At 31.7% G+C, this 16653-nt stretch overlaps 5 protein-coding genes across 5 annotated transcripts; 2 read left to right on the forward strand and 3 right to left on the reverse strand.

Annotated features, from left to right (window-relative positions):
• The first annotated feature begins 1483 nt into the window (after nt 1-1483).
• On the forward strand, nt 1484-4305 carry LOC105621193 (ankyrin repeat, SAM and basic leucine zipper domain-containing protein 1). Its single transcript, XM_012202662.1, has 9 exons — nt 1484-1570; nt 1744-1897; nt 2554-2679; nt 2751-2871; nt 2979-3084; nt 3146-3280; nt 3356-3702; nt 3787-4009; nt 4096-4305. Exons 1-9 carry the CDS (start codon nt 1484-1486, stop codon nt 4303-4305), a joined length of 1509 nt encoding a protein of 502 aa, XP_012058052.1.
• Nucleotides 4306-4495: 190 nt separating this feature from the next.
• LOC105621194 (conserved oligomeric Golgi complex subunit 5) lies at nt 4496-7904 on the reverse strand. Its single transcript, XM_012202663.1, has 14 exons — nt 7865-7904; nt 7698-7790; nt 7451-7575; nt 7163-7382; nt 6936-7078; nt 6536-6802; nt 6340-6460; nt 6150-6267; nt 5937-6077; nt 5466-5849; nt 5257-5382; nt 5080-5188; nt 4789-5010; nt 4496-4690 (listed from the first exon to the last, which is right to left on the reverse strand). The coding sequence occupies exons 1-14, from the start codon at nt 7902-7904 to the stop codon at nt 4496-4498; spliced, it is 2304 nt and encodes a 767-aa protein (XP_012058053.1).
• A 344-nt stretch (nt 7905-8248) lies between these two features.
• On the forward strand, nt 8249-10230 carry LOC105621195 (AP-3 complex subunit mu-1). The gene is made up of 9 exons (XM_012202664.1): nt 8249-8283; nt 8446-8630; nt 8729-8963; nt 9059-9218; nt 9283-9396; nt 9467-9646; nt 9721-9879; nt 9950-10000; nt 10096-10230. The coding sequence occupies exons 1-9, from the start codon at nt 8249-8251 to the stop codon at nt 10228-10230; spliced, it is 1254 nt and encodes a 417-aa protein (XP_012058054.1).
• A 484-nt stretch (nt 10231-10714) lies between these two features.
• Nucleotides 10715-12130, reverse strand: LOC105621196 (transcriptional adapter 1-like). The gene is made up of 6 exons (XM_012202665.1): nt 12060-12130; nt 11912-11948; nt 11637-11843; nt 11140-11489; nt 10913-11072; nt 10715-10843 (listed from the first exon to the last, which is right to left on the reverse strand). Exons 1-6 carry the CDS (start codon nt 12128-12130, stop codon nt 10715-10717), a joined length of 954 nt encoding a protein of 317 aa, XP_012058055.1.
• Nucleotides 12131-12909: 779 nt separating this feature from the next.
• LOC105621197 (polypeptide N-acetylgalactosaminyltransferase 35A) lies at nt 12910-15341 on the reverse strand. The gene is made up of 6 exons (XM_012202666.1): nt 15011-15341; nt 14255-14936; nt 14036-14153; nt 13467-13955; nt 13258-13389; nt 12910-13071 (listed from the first exon to the last, which is right to left on the reverse strand). The coding sequence occupies exons 1-6, from the start codon at nt 15339-15341 to the stop codon at nt 12910-12912; spliced, it is 1914 nt and encodes a 637-aa protein (XP_012058056.1).
• Between the last annotated feature and the right edge of the window lie 1312 nt (nt 15342-16653).

Consider the following 16653-nt stretch of genomic DNA (forward strand, 5'->3'; position numbering starts at 1 on the left):
TAGTATAGTATGTGTTGTTTAGTATATTATATATATATATATATATATATATATATATATATATATATATATATTATGATAGCGATGAATCTATTGATGGATTAAATAAGAGAAATCTTATTTGCAGTCGAAATAAATCTTGATACTCTTGACGATGAATTATATACCAATTTGCAAATACATTTTTCAGTTCTGTAAACTGCACATCTATTCAGTTTATTAAACTTAAAAGAATTTTTAATCAAACCGAAGTTGAAAATAACTTGACAGATTAATCACACAACACAGTTCTAATGATGTCCTGAGACATCTCTTGTCTGTTTCTATTAATAATATAAATTAATTTTAATTTCAGTTCAACTAACTCTCTATCTTTTTCTAATTTTTAGAATTAGAAAAATGTAATATGAATTAAAAATTAAATAAAATTAAAAATGATGAGTTGAACTGAGATTAAAATCAAATTACATTGATAGAAATAGACATTAGAAAAATATATTGTGGAGATACATTGATTGTCAATTTAATAATAAGCATCTTAATGAGCATTTTAAAATACAAGAAAAATATATTGACAAAGTTGTGTTAATGGAAGCTCTGCTATTCTAAATTATATTGTAGATTTGTATCATTCTCTCAGGCCACAATTGTCATACGTCTTCATCAAAATAGAGGTAAGTAAATCCTGATTGACTTATGATATCTTAAAACTATACTTAAGACAGTTTTAGATATAAGATCCAACTATAAATATCGATTTAGTCACGTAAAGTGATTTATTTAATTTGTTTCTTTATTATTTTAACTGAAACTATTAGGAGAAAAATTATCTAATCAACTAAACATTAGCTATTATATGAAAATTATTTAATTAACTAAACTTATTTAGCAGATACCTATCTATCTACGTAGATTGATTACATATAAAGAGCCGGATAAAATAATAATAGCAGATCATAATTTTGCGCCACCGCCACATTCTAACCGCAACGTGCGCTTCTGCAAAATTACATATAAACTGCATTCGATCATCTCTTAGCTTGGCAATTGGCACGCGAAATTTCCAATATCGAGACATCAGTACGAGATGGTGAAAAATCTACAATAATCGGATCGCATCTATCGATTGGCTAATGTCGGACACCCTTTGTTTTCTGTTCAGAATTTCGTAAACAAACGTGAGTTTAGATCAGTTTAGAGGCCTGTTTTTTTAGCTGAAACTGACTTCTTGCACGATTCATCTTTCTTCCTATTCTCTCCACGTTGAAGAGAAAAAGAGAAAAGTGATCTTAAGTAAACATACATATGGCGCACGCGTGACAACCAGTTTATGCCGCCAATTTGTGGTATTTTTTCAGTATTATTTAATCTTTTTCATTGCTTTTTGCTCTCGAGGGAATTGACGTAAACGTAAGACTAAGAGTTTTCTTTTATACCCTCTCAATCGCAGCTAGCACTGCTAGCAGTAGCAATTTCGATAGCTATGTCGAAGTACCCATGTTTGAGGCCTGCCGGCATGTCCGATGAGGAGGACGATGAGGATGATGACGTCTTTTACTCTCTCGAGAAGGTACGATTAACAGGTGCATGTAAAATTTTGGGTGCTTTCCAGCAGAGACACAGATGATACATCCTTGGTGTTTGTTAACGTTAAATGAAGATGACATGATCACTATTGATCACTGTGCTAGAAAGCACCATTTGTTTCACTATATGGTTTTTCTTACTTTGTTTCTTAAACAGAAAGAGTCTACCGTCAAAAAACATAGTTATACTTCATGGAAGGGAGAGACGAAAACCAATTCCGAGGTAAACAATGAGGAACGTATCTACGAAGAACGCCTTGTGAAGGCATGTACGATGGGGCAATTGAAAGTGATACAAGAATATCTTGAACGTAAACGTTATATGCATAAAGCTGATTCTACAATGAGTCAGTAGTTGGAAATCTAAGTCTTAATCATTTTTAAATAGGTGACTATAATTTTTTGCATCTACAAGTAAATTGTACAGTGAGTTGTTAAGCCAACTAAAATCGAATTTGGCCAATTTTAAGAAAATCAGTAGTTTTAGTCATACAAGTTGGTTGTTTGCTAATTTCATCGATTTACCGATAAGACTTAGGACTACTCTATCTACTGGCTTCTTAGAATGAATATAATATGTAATATAATATGTATCAAGTTCCTATGCATTAATCTTCTATTTGCATATTTTTAGATTTTTATATCTTATATATTTTCCTACTTTCTATTTCTGCAATTTGGGTATTTTTTATTCAGTCCAGTTTTTTACTATTCTAGGTTTTCAGAAAAAATTTACAATTACTTTTCATCTCTGTTATGTTATTAAGTTGTTTTTTAACTTATATGATAAAATTTTTAATTAAAATTGGATTGAGCAAAAATGAGAGTGAAATTTGAGAGTAAAATTTTACTTATACAAAAAGGATCCAGATTGCTATTGGAGAGTTAATCAGATTCATGTTTCTTTCTCTCTCCTTTGTATTAAATGTATGTACACTAATAGATAATGTTCACCGAATGTTTTTAGAAGAACATGATGTTAATAAGTTCCTGTATACTGGATGGACTCTATTATTATATGCAATTTCATCGGTGGAAACAGAAATAGTAGAGCATCTTTTGATACATGGTGCAAATCCGAATAAGCATAAAGGTATGGATTGATGTCATTTTATTCGTTATTTTAAGTTTCATATAAAGTTTCTATAATCAAATGGATTATAGATGGATTTACACCCCTTATGGCATTGTGCAATTCTACAAAGGGAACGTCAGAAAACTCTATGAAATGCCTTGAACTTTTAATACGAGCGAAAGCGGATGCAAATATTACAAATAAACACAAGTAAAATTAATGCCATAAATAAAAAACAGAGAAGTTAATGTCTCTCTGATATTACAATTATTAGCATAATTACTAACTTAATTTGACTGACAATTACAATTTTACAGGGAAACAGCTTTAATGTACGCCTGTATGTCAAAGGATGCGGAATTTGTCTTCGAGCTTATAAAATATGTACAGAACATTGATGCTTGCGACAGCGATGGGAAATCGGTAAGTTTCAACATCATTAAGTATTAAAGATTTTCCTATATAAATTTCGATCTAATTATAGGCATTGATGTATGCCGCTTCAGCTAATAAACCTGATAACGTCAAAATTCTTCTGGCACATAATGCGACTACTTCACTGACAGACTTATACAATTTATCTGCCAAAGATATCGCAGATACAAAAGGATTCTCAGTGGTAATTGATATCTTTCTCATCGTTCAATTTTATACTTCAAATATACTGTAAATTCTTTTATTTTTCATTTTCTAGATATCTGCTCTGTTGAATGAAGATGAAGAAGAAATACAAACGTTTTACGAAATATCTGAGATAGCAACTTGGAAAGATTTATTTCCAAATTTATATCCTAGAAAAAAGGAACTTGTAGATTATGACGTATCGGTGATGTTATATGGAATGGGTTTGGAAAAATATGGCAATTTATTTCAAGGAATGGATATTAAAACTTTTTTGCAATTGACAGAAGATGATCTTTGTCGCCTAGGAGTAGATATTACTATTCATAGAGATCAATTCTTAGAAAGTCTTGAAAAATTTCATAGCAGAAGGTGGCTTTTAAACAGTTTTGGCAAACTTAAGAAAACTGATTCATATACGTATGTTATATTTTTTTACATCTTTTTGATAGGAATATATGAAACAAAATAATTCGTATAATAATTGTATATAAATGATTACAGAATTTATGACGGCGTAATATCGTTAACAAATGCAAAAAAGCAGATTGGTGTGATAGCTTCTAGTTTTCAGTACATTAAAAATAATTTGCTGAAAGCTGCAAACGAAAATGTCATTTTGTCTTCTGAAAAAAGAATAGAATATGAAGAAGAACTGAGGAAAACGCAGAAAACTTTGAAACGTCTAAAAAACGAGATAATACAAATTAAAAAACTAGCCCAACAGGTATCACATTATATATAAAACTAATACGAAATTTCAATCGTACAGTTTTATATCACTTCAATATTAATCATATTTTTAAATTGTAGGTCGACAAGGAAACTAATATCGGTGCACCGGCAATTTGGATTGGCCCCAAGAGTATCAAATCCAATTGGACTATAACAATAAGCATTACATTAATGGTAGGCCTATACTTGTTCAAAAAAATGTATGTTCAAAGATTATGGAATATATGTAACATTAGAATATCTTCAATACTTGATTTTCGAACAAATTTACCATATTTTTTCGAATAAATTCAAATATTACAATGTTTTATAATACAATTAAGTTTACAATTATGCAATTAATTATATATAATTACAACTTAAAATTTAGTTCTTATAGTTTATATACATTTGAAAAAATATGTTTATATCGGGAAATATATGATTTTTATTAGTACTAATTAATATATATATATATATATATATATTATTTTTTTTTTTATTGACTTGAGTGTTCTCTCAAGTTAGCTAATTTCATCATTTGTGGAAAGAGAGGGTGAAATGATGGCAGATTTTGTTGACGGATTGTTAACTGGTAACGTTCCAATGGTCCACTGCATAGCGCTAATCTGTCTCTTTCACTCGGATGGCTATCCATCCACTGAGATAATCGACCTACAGACCATCCAGCGCTCTGCATAACATAAAATTTATTAATTTTTTATAAAATGTAATCATTTTTTCTTTAATCAGTCTAAATAAATTGATGTTTTTATAAGAAATCTATTTCACCTGATGTGGTGATGCTAATTCGGGAGGCGCGCCGGAAAATAAATGCAGGAGAATAAGAGACGGTGATACGCTACTTTCTCCTTGTCCTTCGAGAATTTTTTCCACCATCTGTTCGGGATTGAGGGGAAGTAAAGTTTTGAGCGCTCGCAGTATTCTGTATTGCTGTTGCTCGAGTAAACCCATCTGACCGCCACGACACAATGGCGTCACAGCTACTTCCATCTAAAACTTGCAATCTGTTTCATCTGTATCTATAATTGATATATTTGTCTTTACATGAACGAGATATACCTGAGCGAAATCTACCAGAAGTTTTGCTTTTCCAAAATCAGTCAAAGGTCTCAACAAGCAAGCATGACGCACAAATAATTCTATACATCTCGACGCGACTGCTTTACAACTGAAATGATATTAACTTTTAATAATTTGTTTTTTATGAATAGAAGGATTAAAAGAAACAAAGCTTACCTTTCAGCTACAACTACTTGATTTTTATACGATAGTAAGAATGTATTTACAGATCGTAGGATGAAGCCTTGCAATTCACGCATATAAAGAGAACAACCAATTTCTTTTCCTAGAGGGCTACTTGTGCTGTATGATAAAAAATAATAATATGCGATATGAGAACAGTAGATGAAAATGAAAGGAACAACTCAAGGAAAAAAACAACTTACTCTTTAAATTCGGAATCATCATGCATCGTTAAAATAATACTTTCGATCGCATCACTAATAGAAGTTAACAACGGCGCGAGTAAATTCTTCGTTAATTCATCTGTTTCCTTGAGCGCCGTGGTAATGACAACGCCGCCTTCGGAGGATAAACCTCCTGCCAGATTAGCTATTACACGGTTTGTCTGGCTGGAAAGATAATGAAGAAGATTCGCGAGCGTAACATTTGTCTGTTGACCAGTAGTAGGAGAATCAATTACTTGGCTGGCCTCACCACCTGTCACCACACTCTGTTCGCATTTCAAACAGAATAGTCTTATTGCTTTTCCTACATTACGCGACACCACGGTAGAGAGTCCATCGTCCACCAGTGATACGCTGAGCTCACTAGAAGCGGAATATAATTCTATAGTTTATCTACTATAGTTTATTTAATAGATAAGATGTATATATGTAAAAAGATGCCAATCTTACTTTGTAATCATACGTATGAGACTGTCAATCTCGTCATGCGTCGGCAAACCCTCGCCAGAAAACATATTGTGAACTGGATCCAAAAGTCGAGACACGGAACGTGATAAATATGCGTTTTCGAACGGTAATAAAACATTGCGGCTATATTAAAGACATAGACATTAATATAAAGCTTCGTATGTCATTTATATCCGTCTATTGAGAAGTACTTACTCAATACCATAAATCCCAATACTGTGAGATCTTTCTTTCAAACGTTTACTCAAGTCTAAAAATATTCTTAAAAATTTTGGATATTCTCCTTCCAGAGCTTGCTTTACAAATGACGATCCTGCAAGATCCTTTATTGAAACTTTCTTTGAATTAAATTCAGAGTATTTAATATATATTTATAATAATTTACCTTGAGCACGTTCGATCAAAACTTTCGCAAGAAGAGCATTTACTCTATCCCAAAATTTCTCGGATAAATCGTGAAATCCTTTCATATGATGCTCCAATAATATTCTTTGCAGCAATTCAATCTAGATATAAAACAATGTTGTTTGTGAAAATGACTGAATGAAAAACGAATAAAATGCATATTGTTATCCGTTTACTTGTAGACATTGCGTATATAAAGTATCTTGGAAAAGACGTTCAAGATTTTCCCAAATTCTTGTGCGTAAGTTTCCAGACGATCCAGGCGACGGAATCGCAGCTCTGCCCGGCGCTCCACGTTTTCCAAAATCCGGATTTGTTACGAAAGATACATCCAATGATTCTGTGGAAATTCTTTCTATTTCAGCCAAGGTAGACTCTATAGTTGTGTCCACAGCACTGCCTATTATTCCTAAATTTTGAAAGACCTGCATAGCCATGCTTACCTATTCATTATATATAGATATTAGTGCAAATATATTACAATTATAGTAATATGATTAAACTTAATTAACACCACGTATTTTATTTGTAGATTCAGATTAAGTATTAGCTATATTAAAAATAATGTATAAATACCTTTGTCCTATCCATCGCCTGTAAACCTTGTGTTAATGTATGAGTGGCAATTCTTTGCACAGTAGCTCTTTGAGTCTTTATAGCCTGTTGGTCATCTGCGATTACATCTAGGCCATTAAGATCTGTGTCTGCCATCAGTTGTTCTGTAAATATAATTTCATAATATAACATATCAGATCAATGAAGAAACACAAAATGATATGTAATAATGGTACATATATGTATACCAAGCTCATGCAGACTATTAGCAGCTTTAACAATATCTGGTCCTTGCGTAATACTACTCATTTGAGCATTTAAACGTTTCGATAAATGTTGCATCCTAGAGACTCTTCTCAAAAGATCGGAGGTTTCATGAAGCCGTGCTAATACAATCGTTTGCATTTCAATTCTATTAAATGGATCGATAATCTTACCACGTAATCGCTCTACTGCTGATAAGAGGCTCTGAAATAGAAATTATTATACTTCATGTCCTTTTAAATTCAGATTGACATTAATGTTTCTTTACTTACTTGTATGTGAGATTGCATTATAAAAAGTACTCCTTCTAATTTTTCTACCCATGTTGCTTGAGATAGTAAATCCTCATGATTCACAAGTACTTGCTTTTGCAGTTCAGCATTCAATACCTCAATAGCTAGAAACAACATTTATTTATTGTAATTATTATATGTATTTATTATTACATTTACTTTAAATATTTACTATAAATATTTATTATGTCGATATTTCAATGATATAAAGCAATTTGAATTTTACCTTGTCCCAACTTGTTTAATTGTTGAGCCACTGACAACAATTGGCTGACGTCAGTCTTTTTGGAGTCGATGTCCAATAGTTGTTTAAAAAATTCTGAAATTAAAGTATATTTCATTAACTCTCCATAAATTCTTATTCGACAGATATTTGTTTTTTTTTCAACTTACGATCATTTTCGATATCTTCCCAACTTGATATTTCACCCATTTTTAATTTACAAAATACAAGTAAATGACATCTGTATCTCGGGAGAGCAAGAAGATAAATCTGTCAGAAAGGAGTGATATGCGCATGCGTCGCAATCATATGACGTCTAGGGAATTTCGAGAAACTGACGTTTAGATTGTCTATCCTTTCAAAAAAGGTAGGCAACTTAAATCTAAATATCAATTTTTCAAAATTCCCCATGAAGATAAAATGAGAAATCTGAACCTACATGGCATATTGTTATACATAATATGATAAACATTTCCGATTTTGTGCATTAATATTGATTATCCATCTCTGTAGTTTAAAATTTTATCCTCAACCACAATTTATTATTCGCAAAGATGATAAACAGTCTCTTTATTATAAATTCTTCAGGGTAAGTATATTATAACTTGATAAAGAAAGTAGATCACAAGTTTGACATATTATTTCACGAATCACATAGATTCGCATTTCTCACAGAGTTTATACATTTTTTATTATTGCTGTAACGTTTATATTTCTTATGCAACATTTCGAATGTTTTGTATGCTTATAGAGACGTCTTCATGGAGAAACATTGGAAGAGTGCAGTTGCACGTTCACTCTGTGACTATTTCTTTGATCAACAGCGACGAGTCTTGTCACCGGAGGATACACCTCCGGTAATAGCTACTCCACATCATTATCTCATTAGTATATATCGCTGTAATATGTTCTTCGTCGCAGTGTGCATGACAGAGGGTAAGCTTTGATAAATAACATCATTTGTCATAAAGTAGTGTTATTTGTCAAAGTAATGTCATATGTAGACTAATATAAACATTCTTTACTTCTTTCAGTTCCACCATTATTTGTTATTGAATTCTTGCACAGAGTAGTGGACACTTTTGAGGATTATTTCAGCGAATGTACAGAAACTATTATAAAAGAAAACTATGTGGTAGTATATGAATTGCTGGATGAAATGTTAGATAATGGTTTTCCTCTAGCTACGGAATCTAATATACTGAAAGAATTGATCAAGCCACCTAATATTTTACGCACCATCGCGAATACTGTTACAGGCAAATCTAAGTAAGTACATTTCATGTTAAACATTTTTTTTTTTTTTATATTTACATAGATGTACTTATTAAGAATTTTTATACATTTTATAAATTTGTACGTAGCGTTAGTGCAATCTTGCCAAGTGGACAATTATCCAATGTTCCTTGGAGACGAACTGGAGTGAAATATACCAACAATGAAGCATACTTTGATGTTGTTGAAGAAGTCGATGCGATTATTGATCGAACTGGAGCAACAGTGTTTGCAGAAATTCAGGGCTATGTATGTTTTGTAGTTTCTCACAAATATTGATATGACACATTAATATATATAATTAATCTTTCAGATTGACTGTTGTATAAAATTAAGTGGTATGCCAGATCTCACTCTTTCATTTATGAATCCAAGACTGTTTGATGATGTCAGCTTTCATCCTTGTGTTCGATTCAAAAGATGGGAGGTACATATGTGAATAATGTAACATTATGCTTGATGTGAAAATTAATTTTTAAGTTTATGTCTTTTTTCAGTCGGAGAGAATACTTTCCTTTATTCCACCTGATGGTAATTTTCGCCTTCTTTCATATCATATAGGATCACAAAGTATTGTAGCAATCCCTATATATGTAAGACATAATATTAGCCTGAAAGAACCAGGAGGTGGTAGATTAGATATCACTGTTGGACCAAAACAGACTATTGGTAGGACGGTAAGTTATTTTTTTTAAATATACATGATTGTAAATTTTATTATCATTATAATTATTATTACTAATCATTATAGGTTGAAAATGTGACTCTAGAAATTCCCATGCCAAAGATAGTTTTGAATTGCACTTTAACTCCAAACCAAGGAAAATATTCTTTTGATCCCGTCAGCAAAATATTGCTGTGGGACATTGGAAGAATTGACGTTTCCAAGCTGCCAAATCTCAGAGGATCGGTAAGATAATTATAAGGCCTTTAAAGATGTATGATTAATAATTATATTATTACGAAATTTTATATTTTAGATAACGATACAAAATTCGACAACTGTTACTGAATCAAATCCTGCCATTAATGTATGTATGATATATATATAATGCCATTAATGTGTATAATATATGTACGATATATATTGTTAAATGAGATTAACAATTTGATATTATAATTTCAGGTGCATTTTACGATAAATCAATTAGCAGTATCCGGATTGAAAGTAAATCGATTAGACATGTATGGCGAAAAATACAAGCCATTTAAAGGTGTCAAATACATCACTAAAGCTGGCATATTTCAAATAAGAATGTAAATATATACGTTAAAAATTATAAATCATTCTTTTTACACATTAAACATATAATATATAATATCTTATAGCATTATATGTATGAACAGATTAAATGTAAATTTACATGACATTAAAGGTATATATAGTTTACAGTAAGGACTGTACAAAAGTTAGAACATTAAGAGAACAATTGTTTTATTTTTTGATAAATTTTACCTATTAGATAAAGCTGACAATTCGCGCATTGGGTAATCTTGCTACTTACTCAGATAAAATTTACCAAAAAGTGGAACAACCGGTCCTAACAGAATTAACATAATTAAATAAACTCAACAATTTAATTGAATAAAAATATATCTATTGTCTATTTTATGTTTCACTTGAAACGAATACGAAACGAGATCGGATATGAGAAAAAATAAACAGCTCTACTTTAATAATAATCCTACTTACAATAATAAACTAAAGAACTATAATAGATGTAATATTATATATTGAGAATCCTTCATGTTGATGGTTGACATAATAATTTTTTTGCTTCCAAATCCTCCCATGTTGAATGAGTAGCATACGTATATAATCGCTCCATATTAGTAGCATATATAGTGTGATTGCTAACAAGATTTTTATAAATCTATTTGGGAAATAAAACCAATTAAAATAATTTTAATGCAATGATGAATATACAATTTTTTATTATTACCTTTAATGCATATTGCAAATCGGCCGTGCTTACGGGTTTTAACAGTGGACGAGTGATTTGTGTAGAACAAGCATATGAAAAAGCAGTGACTTGTTCAGCTTCTTCGAAACTTGATTTTGATGCAGGAATTTGGCCATAAGTATCTATTACTTCTGTCGGTCTGCGTTTTAAGATGGCTCCAATGTTAATCATATACAACATTGAAATCAGCAGTGCTTGCAACTTACCCAAAATTGTGTGAATTTATGTACATGGAGTTTCTTTTCCACGAGCTAGGTACTGGTTCTCCTATATTATAAATGAAAGTATTGTCACGAACAGCATAGCCCTTCCTACGTGTGAAAATTGCAGTGAGTATATTTTTCAAGAAAATTTGTGTCGCTGCTATGACAATGTGCGCGGTATTTTCTTCAGCCCCGTCCATATTATTTTCCCACGCAGCGAGCATTAATCGAGCTAGTACAAAAGTGCGATCTGGCAATACGAGTTCTTGGGCACTAGAGCGGTTAGCACCTATAGGCTCGTCTCTAACGGGTGATGAAGCTTGACCTAATACTTCCACATACATGTCCGCTGGCTGTTATAAAGAAATAATATAAATGATCGTATTTACGTGAAAGAGTCAATAAATAATTTTAATTTTTATCATGATTGTTGAGAACGAAATTATGATTACTTATTGACTCACTTACTGCATTGATATTGCAATATTATATCTACAAACCTCAAAGTTTGATTTGTCAGTCTTGTATTTACGTTTTAATCTCAGTCTTCTCTCCTTTGAAATTTTATCCCTGTCTATCTTGGTTGGTGTAACGGCGGCTAATCCACGAACTTTATTAAAGAGACACAGCAAGAATTCGTTGTGTAAATGGACTTGATCTTCTGTCATGAGATTACGTGCTTCGCAATCAAATTCTTCTTTTGTAGTCTAAAACGACGATTGTATACAAAATATATAAATTTGACAAAGTTAATCGAAAAATGTATTTTGTATACCTTCATTTGGAACCATAACTTCATCTTTTCGAAATACCTATCAATAAATATAAAAATAAGATTATAAGCCATAGTTATAGGTTAAGTTCATCTTTTCGTATATCAATAATGCGTCTACTTATTTCATTTAAAATAGGAAAAAACATACACTTTTGCATTTTCACCAAGCGATGCCACGAGGCTCTTCCTAGCCAAATTTAATTCCTTTGAAGTAGTCATTCTTTCAATTTTTTTCTTATTATTGCATGCAAGTATACAAGTGTTTTGAAATTTCAAATTAAGGAAGGTTATGATTGACTTAGGTAAGAAAGGTTAGGTAAAAAACGTAAAACATAGAACAGTAGGCGATTAAAAGGAATTAAATTGAATTTGAGAAAATTGAGAAACTAAATTAAATTTTAAATTGAATTAAAAGGCAATTTTGTATATTATTTATCATTTTAGATAATTTTATTTGCTTTAGAGGCTGTTAGAAAATAAAAGTTGATTTAGAAAATTTCGAATATTATTTTTAATGTAAAAATTATATACATATACACTTCATAAATAATCTACTAGAATCTCTTTATATTTGTCAATAGACTTTGTTCTTATAATTGTGTAAAAATATAATACAGAGAGCACTACTATATAACTTAAAAATTATATAAAATCTTTATCAAATTAAAAAAAGAAACACATTTATCTATACACAAAGAAATAACAAAAGTACAAAAAGTCATTAATATTTATATATACACATTTCAAACAAATTCATTTTTTTACAATAATTTTTCCTACACAATTATGATACTTTCAATTGTTTCCTGCTTAATTAATTTCACACTATTTCATACTATTTAGGCAGAATTATTTAAAAATTGGACGCATGTAAAGAGTATTCTACTTCTAATTGCAATCATGTACTGAATATATACAATTCATCAAAGGATCTACCATTCTCGACCGAGCCAGTCTTCGGAATTCTTTTTCCTATTTTTACGACCTTTCTTCCTATGTCATCTGATTTCTTTGGCTAAAATCTTTGACCGAATGAGATCCCATGTTATCAATGAAGCATTCGATCTCGTGCATAAATCCATGATAAGTGGAGTATTTCTTACATCGCGCATCACTCCTAAGCAAGTTCCTGTTGCCATATTGTAGATAGGTGTAGCATTCTACAATAAAATATTTAAAATTCTCAGTAATTGTCAATAAATATATATTACTATTTATTAAACTGATAAGTGTAAAAAAATGAAATAAAATTTCTAGTGATTGTAAGAACAAGACAATTGTAAGAACAAAACATTTGTTAGTTTATAACATAAACGATCAAGAATTGTTGCATCAATAAGTCTTACAATACGCTTATGACGCCAATCTTGACTTCCTCCCATTTCATGACACTTTCCAAGTTTTGGAATTTTCTCAGCTCCTTCCATACAAAGCATCTGGCCAAGTACCAGTTCATTTTTATCGGTCTCATACCACATCTACAAAAATGTACGTGTAAATTTGAAAAATGGCAAAATTTTCTTTTTTTCTTTTCTCATTTGATGACAATGCTTACCTGTGATTTAATTCTTAAACACGGCATCAAGATAAGTTTGGAACCTTTAGTTTTAATATCCTTTTCACTCTGGATACAAAGCGCGGTATTTGAAAGTCTGATTTGATATTGATCGGTATAATTTCTCTTCCTCGAATGCCAAGGTTGCATTGGTCTTTGATCAAGTTTGGCCCATTTATCTTTGAGCCTCCTTTCTGTATCATCTGGCAATGTTAATTCAGGATAAACTACCTTTAAATACCAACCGAATGTTTTACATTTTAATTTCTGTCTCAACGCTAATCGCTCTGAGATATCGCCGTAATCAATTGTTTTAGCATTTTTCAGAAAGTAATCTTTATATTCGTCCATCCATACATGCGCAACTCGCAAGGAATTTTTTAACATGGTGTCTTGTGGATCATCCGAACCATACGGCCGTCGTCTTCTAAATACGTGACCCACTCGTGAACAGGGAATAAGCTCGATACTACCACCACACATCCATATCTAGAAAAAGAAGTTAATAACATTACATATATATGGCAAAAAAAAAACAAATATAAAGGATTAAATTAATCAATACTTACTCGAAATGATATTTCAAGATTCTCTCCACCCCAAATGTCCATACCGATGTCATATTCTCCCATCTTTGTAAAATATTCTCTATCAATAGCAAACAATCCACCAGCCATAGTTGGGGATCTATTAACAAGAAATATTTATTTGTAAAAAAGATTATATAAGTATTATATATAATTTTTATAATTAAGCACATTTATACGAAGATATAAAAATTATCTTACTTGATGGGTTTTACAAAATCAACGTCATGATTTAATGTTCCAATTGGTAAATTATCCCACTTAAAGTGAAGACCCCAATTAAAACCACCTCTCACTAATGGACTGCCGGTATACTGAAATGTATCTGCATTTATAATATCAATCACTGGCATCGGTACGATATTTCTCGAATAAGCAATCCTTGAAAGAAGTGGCTCAATCCACATTTCATTCACTTCTATGTGACTATCCAAAAAGATCAAAACTTTGCCAGTTGCTTTTCTAGCTCCAAACACCCGTGCTCTGATCAAACCTTCTCTTCTTTCAGTCTTGAATAATCGTATTCTGTCATCGAAATTGTTTCTAATATATACTTCTATCTTCTCATGCAACATATCGCTGTCGCTATAATCATTCACCAAGATAATCTCATGTAGAAGTGCTGTTGGCGTTTTTTCAAGCACAGAATGCAAAGATCTCAATAGGGTTGTATAATGCTCATTGTAAAAACAAATAATTATACTAGCATTTGGCAAATTGACAGGATATTTTTGCATCTTGCACAGCTTGTGTCTCGTATCTGGTATATTTCTTTGCACGCCAAGATTGTCTGATATCAAAATATTAAAGGCATACTCCTTATAACCCTCGTCCCTCTTGTGTTGATCCTCCAAATTTTTCACCATGCCTAATTCATCTAAACCTATTAAAATACTTTGCTTGATTTTGGGTTTGACAATTCAATAATAATCTAGAATGTTAACATTGTTAATATACCTTGCTCCAAAGTGACTGCAGGTTTTACTGGAACAGCCTGAAGTTGCTGCAAGATCAGGTCATTTTTCCTGAAGTTCTTATTGCTCTTTAAGTTATAGGCTTCCTTACCAGCTAATATTTGTTTCTCATTGCGTGCAATGATAACATTGTCACGCAGCATAATATCTTTGTCAATACTTTCTCCATGTTTGGAAACGATAGGAATTAATATTGTGGGACTGGTGGTGATGGCATTTTGTGACAGTCTTGAATAAAGATACAGGCTGAATGCCCATGTTAGAGAAGCTATTATTATCCCTGATAGGAATGATACATATCTTGTTGATATCATCTGTCAAACAAAAAATAAAGGATCAAAGATCACTTAGCTGTTTTTTTAGTCAGACAATTGTTTCCTACATTCCAAGAAATTTGCAAATTAATTTTCTGATGAACTCACGTTATAATTCAATTACACGCACAATCCGAGATCGGGCTGTCGGGCATGCAAGCCCAGTCCCACCCAACGAACCCAGTCCAAGAAAGTCTGGGACACGTATGGGTCTCTGAAAAGCTCAGAGAGCTATGTTTTTCACTGGGAAAACTAATGCAACACTGGTGCAATTGAGTGCAAATGGGTTGATATTTTTTATATTAATAAATAATTTTTTTTGCAAGATGTCGGATGGTGGACATTAATGTGCTTTCGAGTAATCTTTTTTTAAGATTATGACAATAAAATATGTAAATAAAAGAGTCAAATTATTTATTGACACTGAAAATATATGAATTGATTTGCATTTATCTGCACCGTAATGTGCAGCAGGGCTGCACCAGTTTTTCCAATGAAAAACGCTATAAAAAAACTGCAGCTATCGAGCGTTATCTAGTGTCATTTACCGCAACTATCACCGAACAATGCCGAACATTGCCGAGAACAATTGCCGAACACAGCAGCGCCCCACTCAGTGCGTAGAGACACTCATCGATCATAAGTGCACTGGCTGATTTTGTCGGTTCGTTGTCAGTTTGCGGCAGCAAAAAAATTGCCGGAGATTTCGACAATTAGTAGTGACAGTTTATTTAAATTAGCACGGCAACAGTCGGCGCGTTGACACTTTTGATTGATACCCACTGGTAAGTCTTGCTTTATCTAACAAATATATTCATCATAAATTCAGCGTGCAATCTTCCATGTCATTAATCATTAGTCATGAATAGATGCTTCTTGCCCTATTACTGCTAATTATAACTTAATTGTACAATGCCCTTAATGTACGTAGCCAGTACTAAAATTATGTAGCCGTATTAAAATTACATAGAAGTATCTAAAAGAAGGATAGACGATTAAGGAAGTTCAACTAATAAACGATGCTTTCGACAATAGATATGTTTTTTATAGCAACTAGTGCATGCTCCTTGTATTTAAAGTGAAATAAAGTTATTTTTGATAAAGCGAAAAGGAAAGTTTTAGTATAATCGAATGCAGTAATAAAAAAAGCAAATCTAATATTAATGAAATGTTTTCTGTGTAAAAATAATAAACATATATGTATCTTTGTTCTTAGCTGTAGGATATATATACATATTATATTTACTCTTGGATATCTATCATGCTATCTTTGTGATACATTATACTCTCGCAATATGATGCAATGTATTCT

Source organism: Atta cephalotes (genome assembly GCF_000143395.1).
Source record: "Atta cephalotes unplaced genomic scaffold scaffold00032, whole genome shotgun sequence".
NCBI lineage: Eukaryota > Metazoa > Arthropoda > Insecta > Hymenoptera > Formicidae > Atta > Atta cephalotes.

Bases quoted from the DNA above. Each gene is read 5' to 3' on its own strand.
- LOC105621193 (XM_012202662.1), top strand. From the start codon at position 1,484: ATGTCGAAGTACCCATGTTTGAGGCCTGCCGGCATGTCCGATGAGGAG. The intron at 2,872-2,978 runs GTAAAATTAATG...ACAATTTTACAG, and splicing joins AATATTACAAATAAACACAA to GGAAACAGCTTTAATGTACG. The intron at 3,085-3,145 runs GTAAGTTTCAAC...ATCTAATTATAG, and splicing joins GCGACAGCGATGGGAAATCG to GCATTGATGTATGCCGCTTC.
- LOC105621194 (XM_012202663.1), bottom strand. From the start codon at position 7,904: ATGGGTGAAATATCAAGTTGGGAAGATATCGAAAATGATC. The intron at 6,461-6,535 runs GTAAACGGATAA...TTTTATATCTAG, and splicing joins TATATACGCAATGTCTACAA to ATTGAATTGCTGCAAAGAAT. The intron at 4,691-4,788 runs GTGAAATAGATT...TATGTTATGCAG, and splicing joins AATTAGCATCACCACATCAG to AGCGCTGGATGGTCTGTAGG.
- LOC105621195 (XM_012202664.1), top strand. From the start codon at position 8,249: ATGATAAACAGTCTCTTTATTATAAATTCTTCAGG. The intron at 9,219-9,282 runs GTATGTTTTGTA...TTAATCTTTCAG, and splicing joins TTGCAGAAATTCAGGGCTAT to ATTGACTGTTGTATAAAATT. The intron at 9,880-9,949 runs GTAAGATAATTA...TTTATATTTTAG, and splicing joins TGCCAAATCTCAGAGGATCG to ATAACGATACAAAATTCGAC.
- LOC105621196 (XM_012202665.1), bottom strand. From the start codon at position 12,130: ATGACTACTTCAAAGGAATTAAATTTGGCTAGGAAGAGCCTCGTGGCA. The intron at 11,490-11,636 runs GTTTGTAGATAT...TCTTTATAACAG, and splicing joins CTGACAAATCAAACTTTGAG to CCAGCGGACATGTATGTGGA. The intron at 10,844-10,912 runs GTAATAATAAAA...TTTCCCAAATAG, and splicing joins ATTTGCAATATGCATTAAAG to ATTTATAAAAATCTTGTTAG.
- LOC105621197 (XM_012202666.1), bottom strand. From the start codon at position 15,341: ATGATATCAACAAGATATGTATCATTCCTATCAGGGATAATAATAGCT. The intron at 14,937-15,010 runs GTATATTAACAA...GTATTTTAATAG, and splicing joins TGCAGTCACTTTGGAGCAAG to GTTTAGATGAATTAGGCATG. The intron at 13,956-14,035 runs GTAAGTATTGAT...TTCTTTTTCTAG, and splicing joins ATCTTGAAATATCATTTCGA to ATATGGATGTGTGGTGGTAG.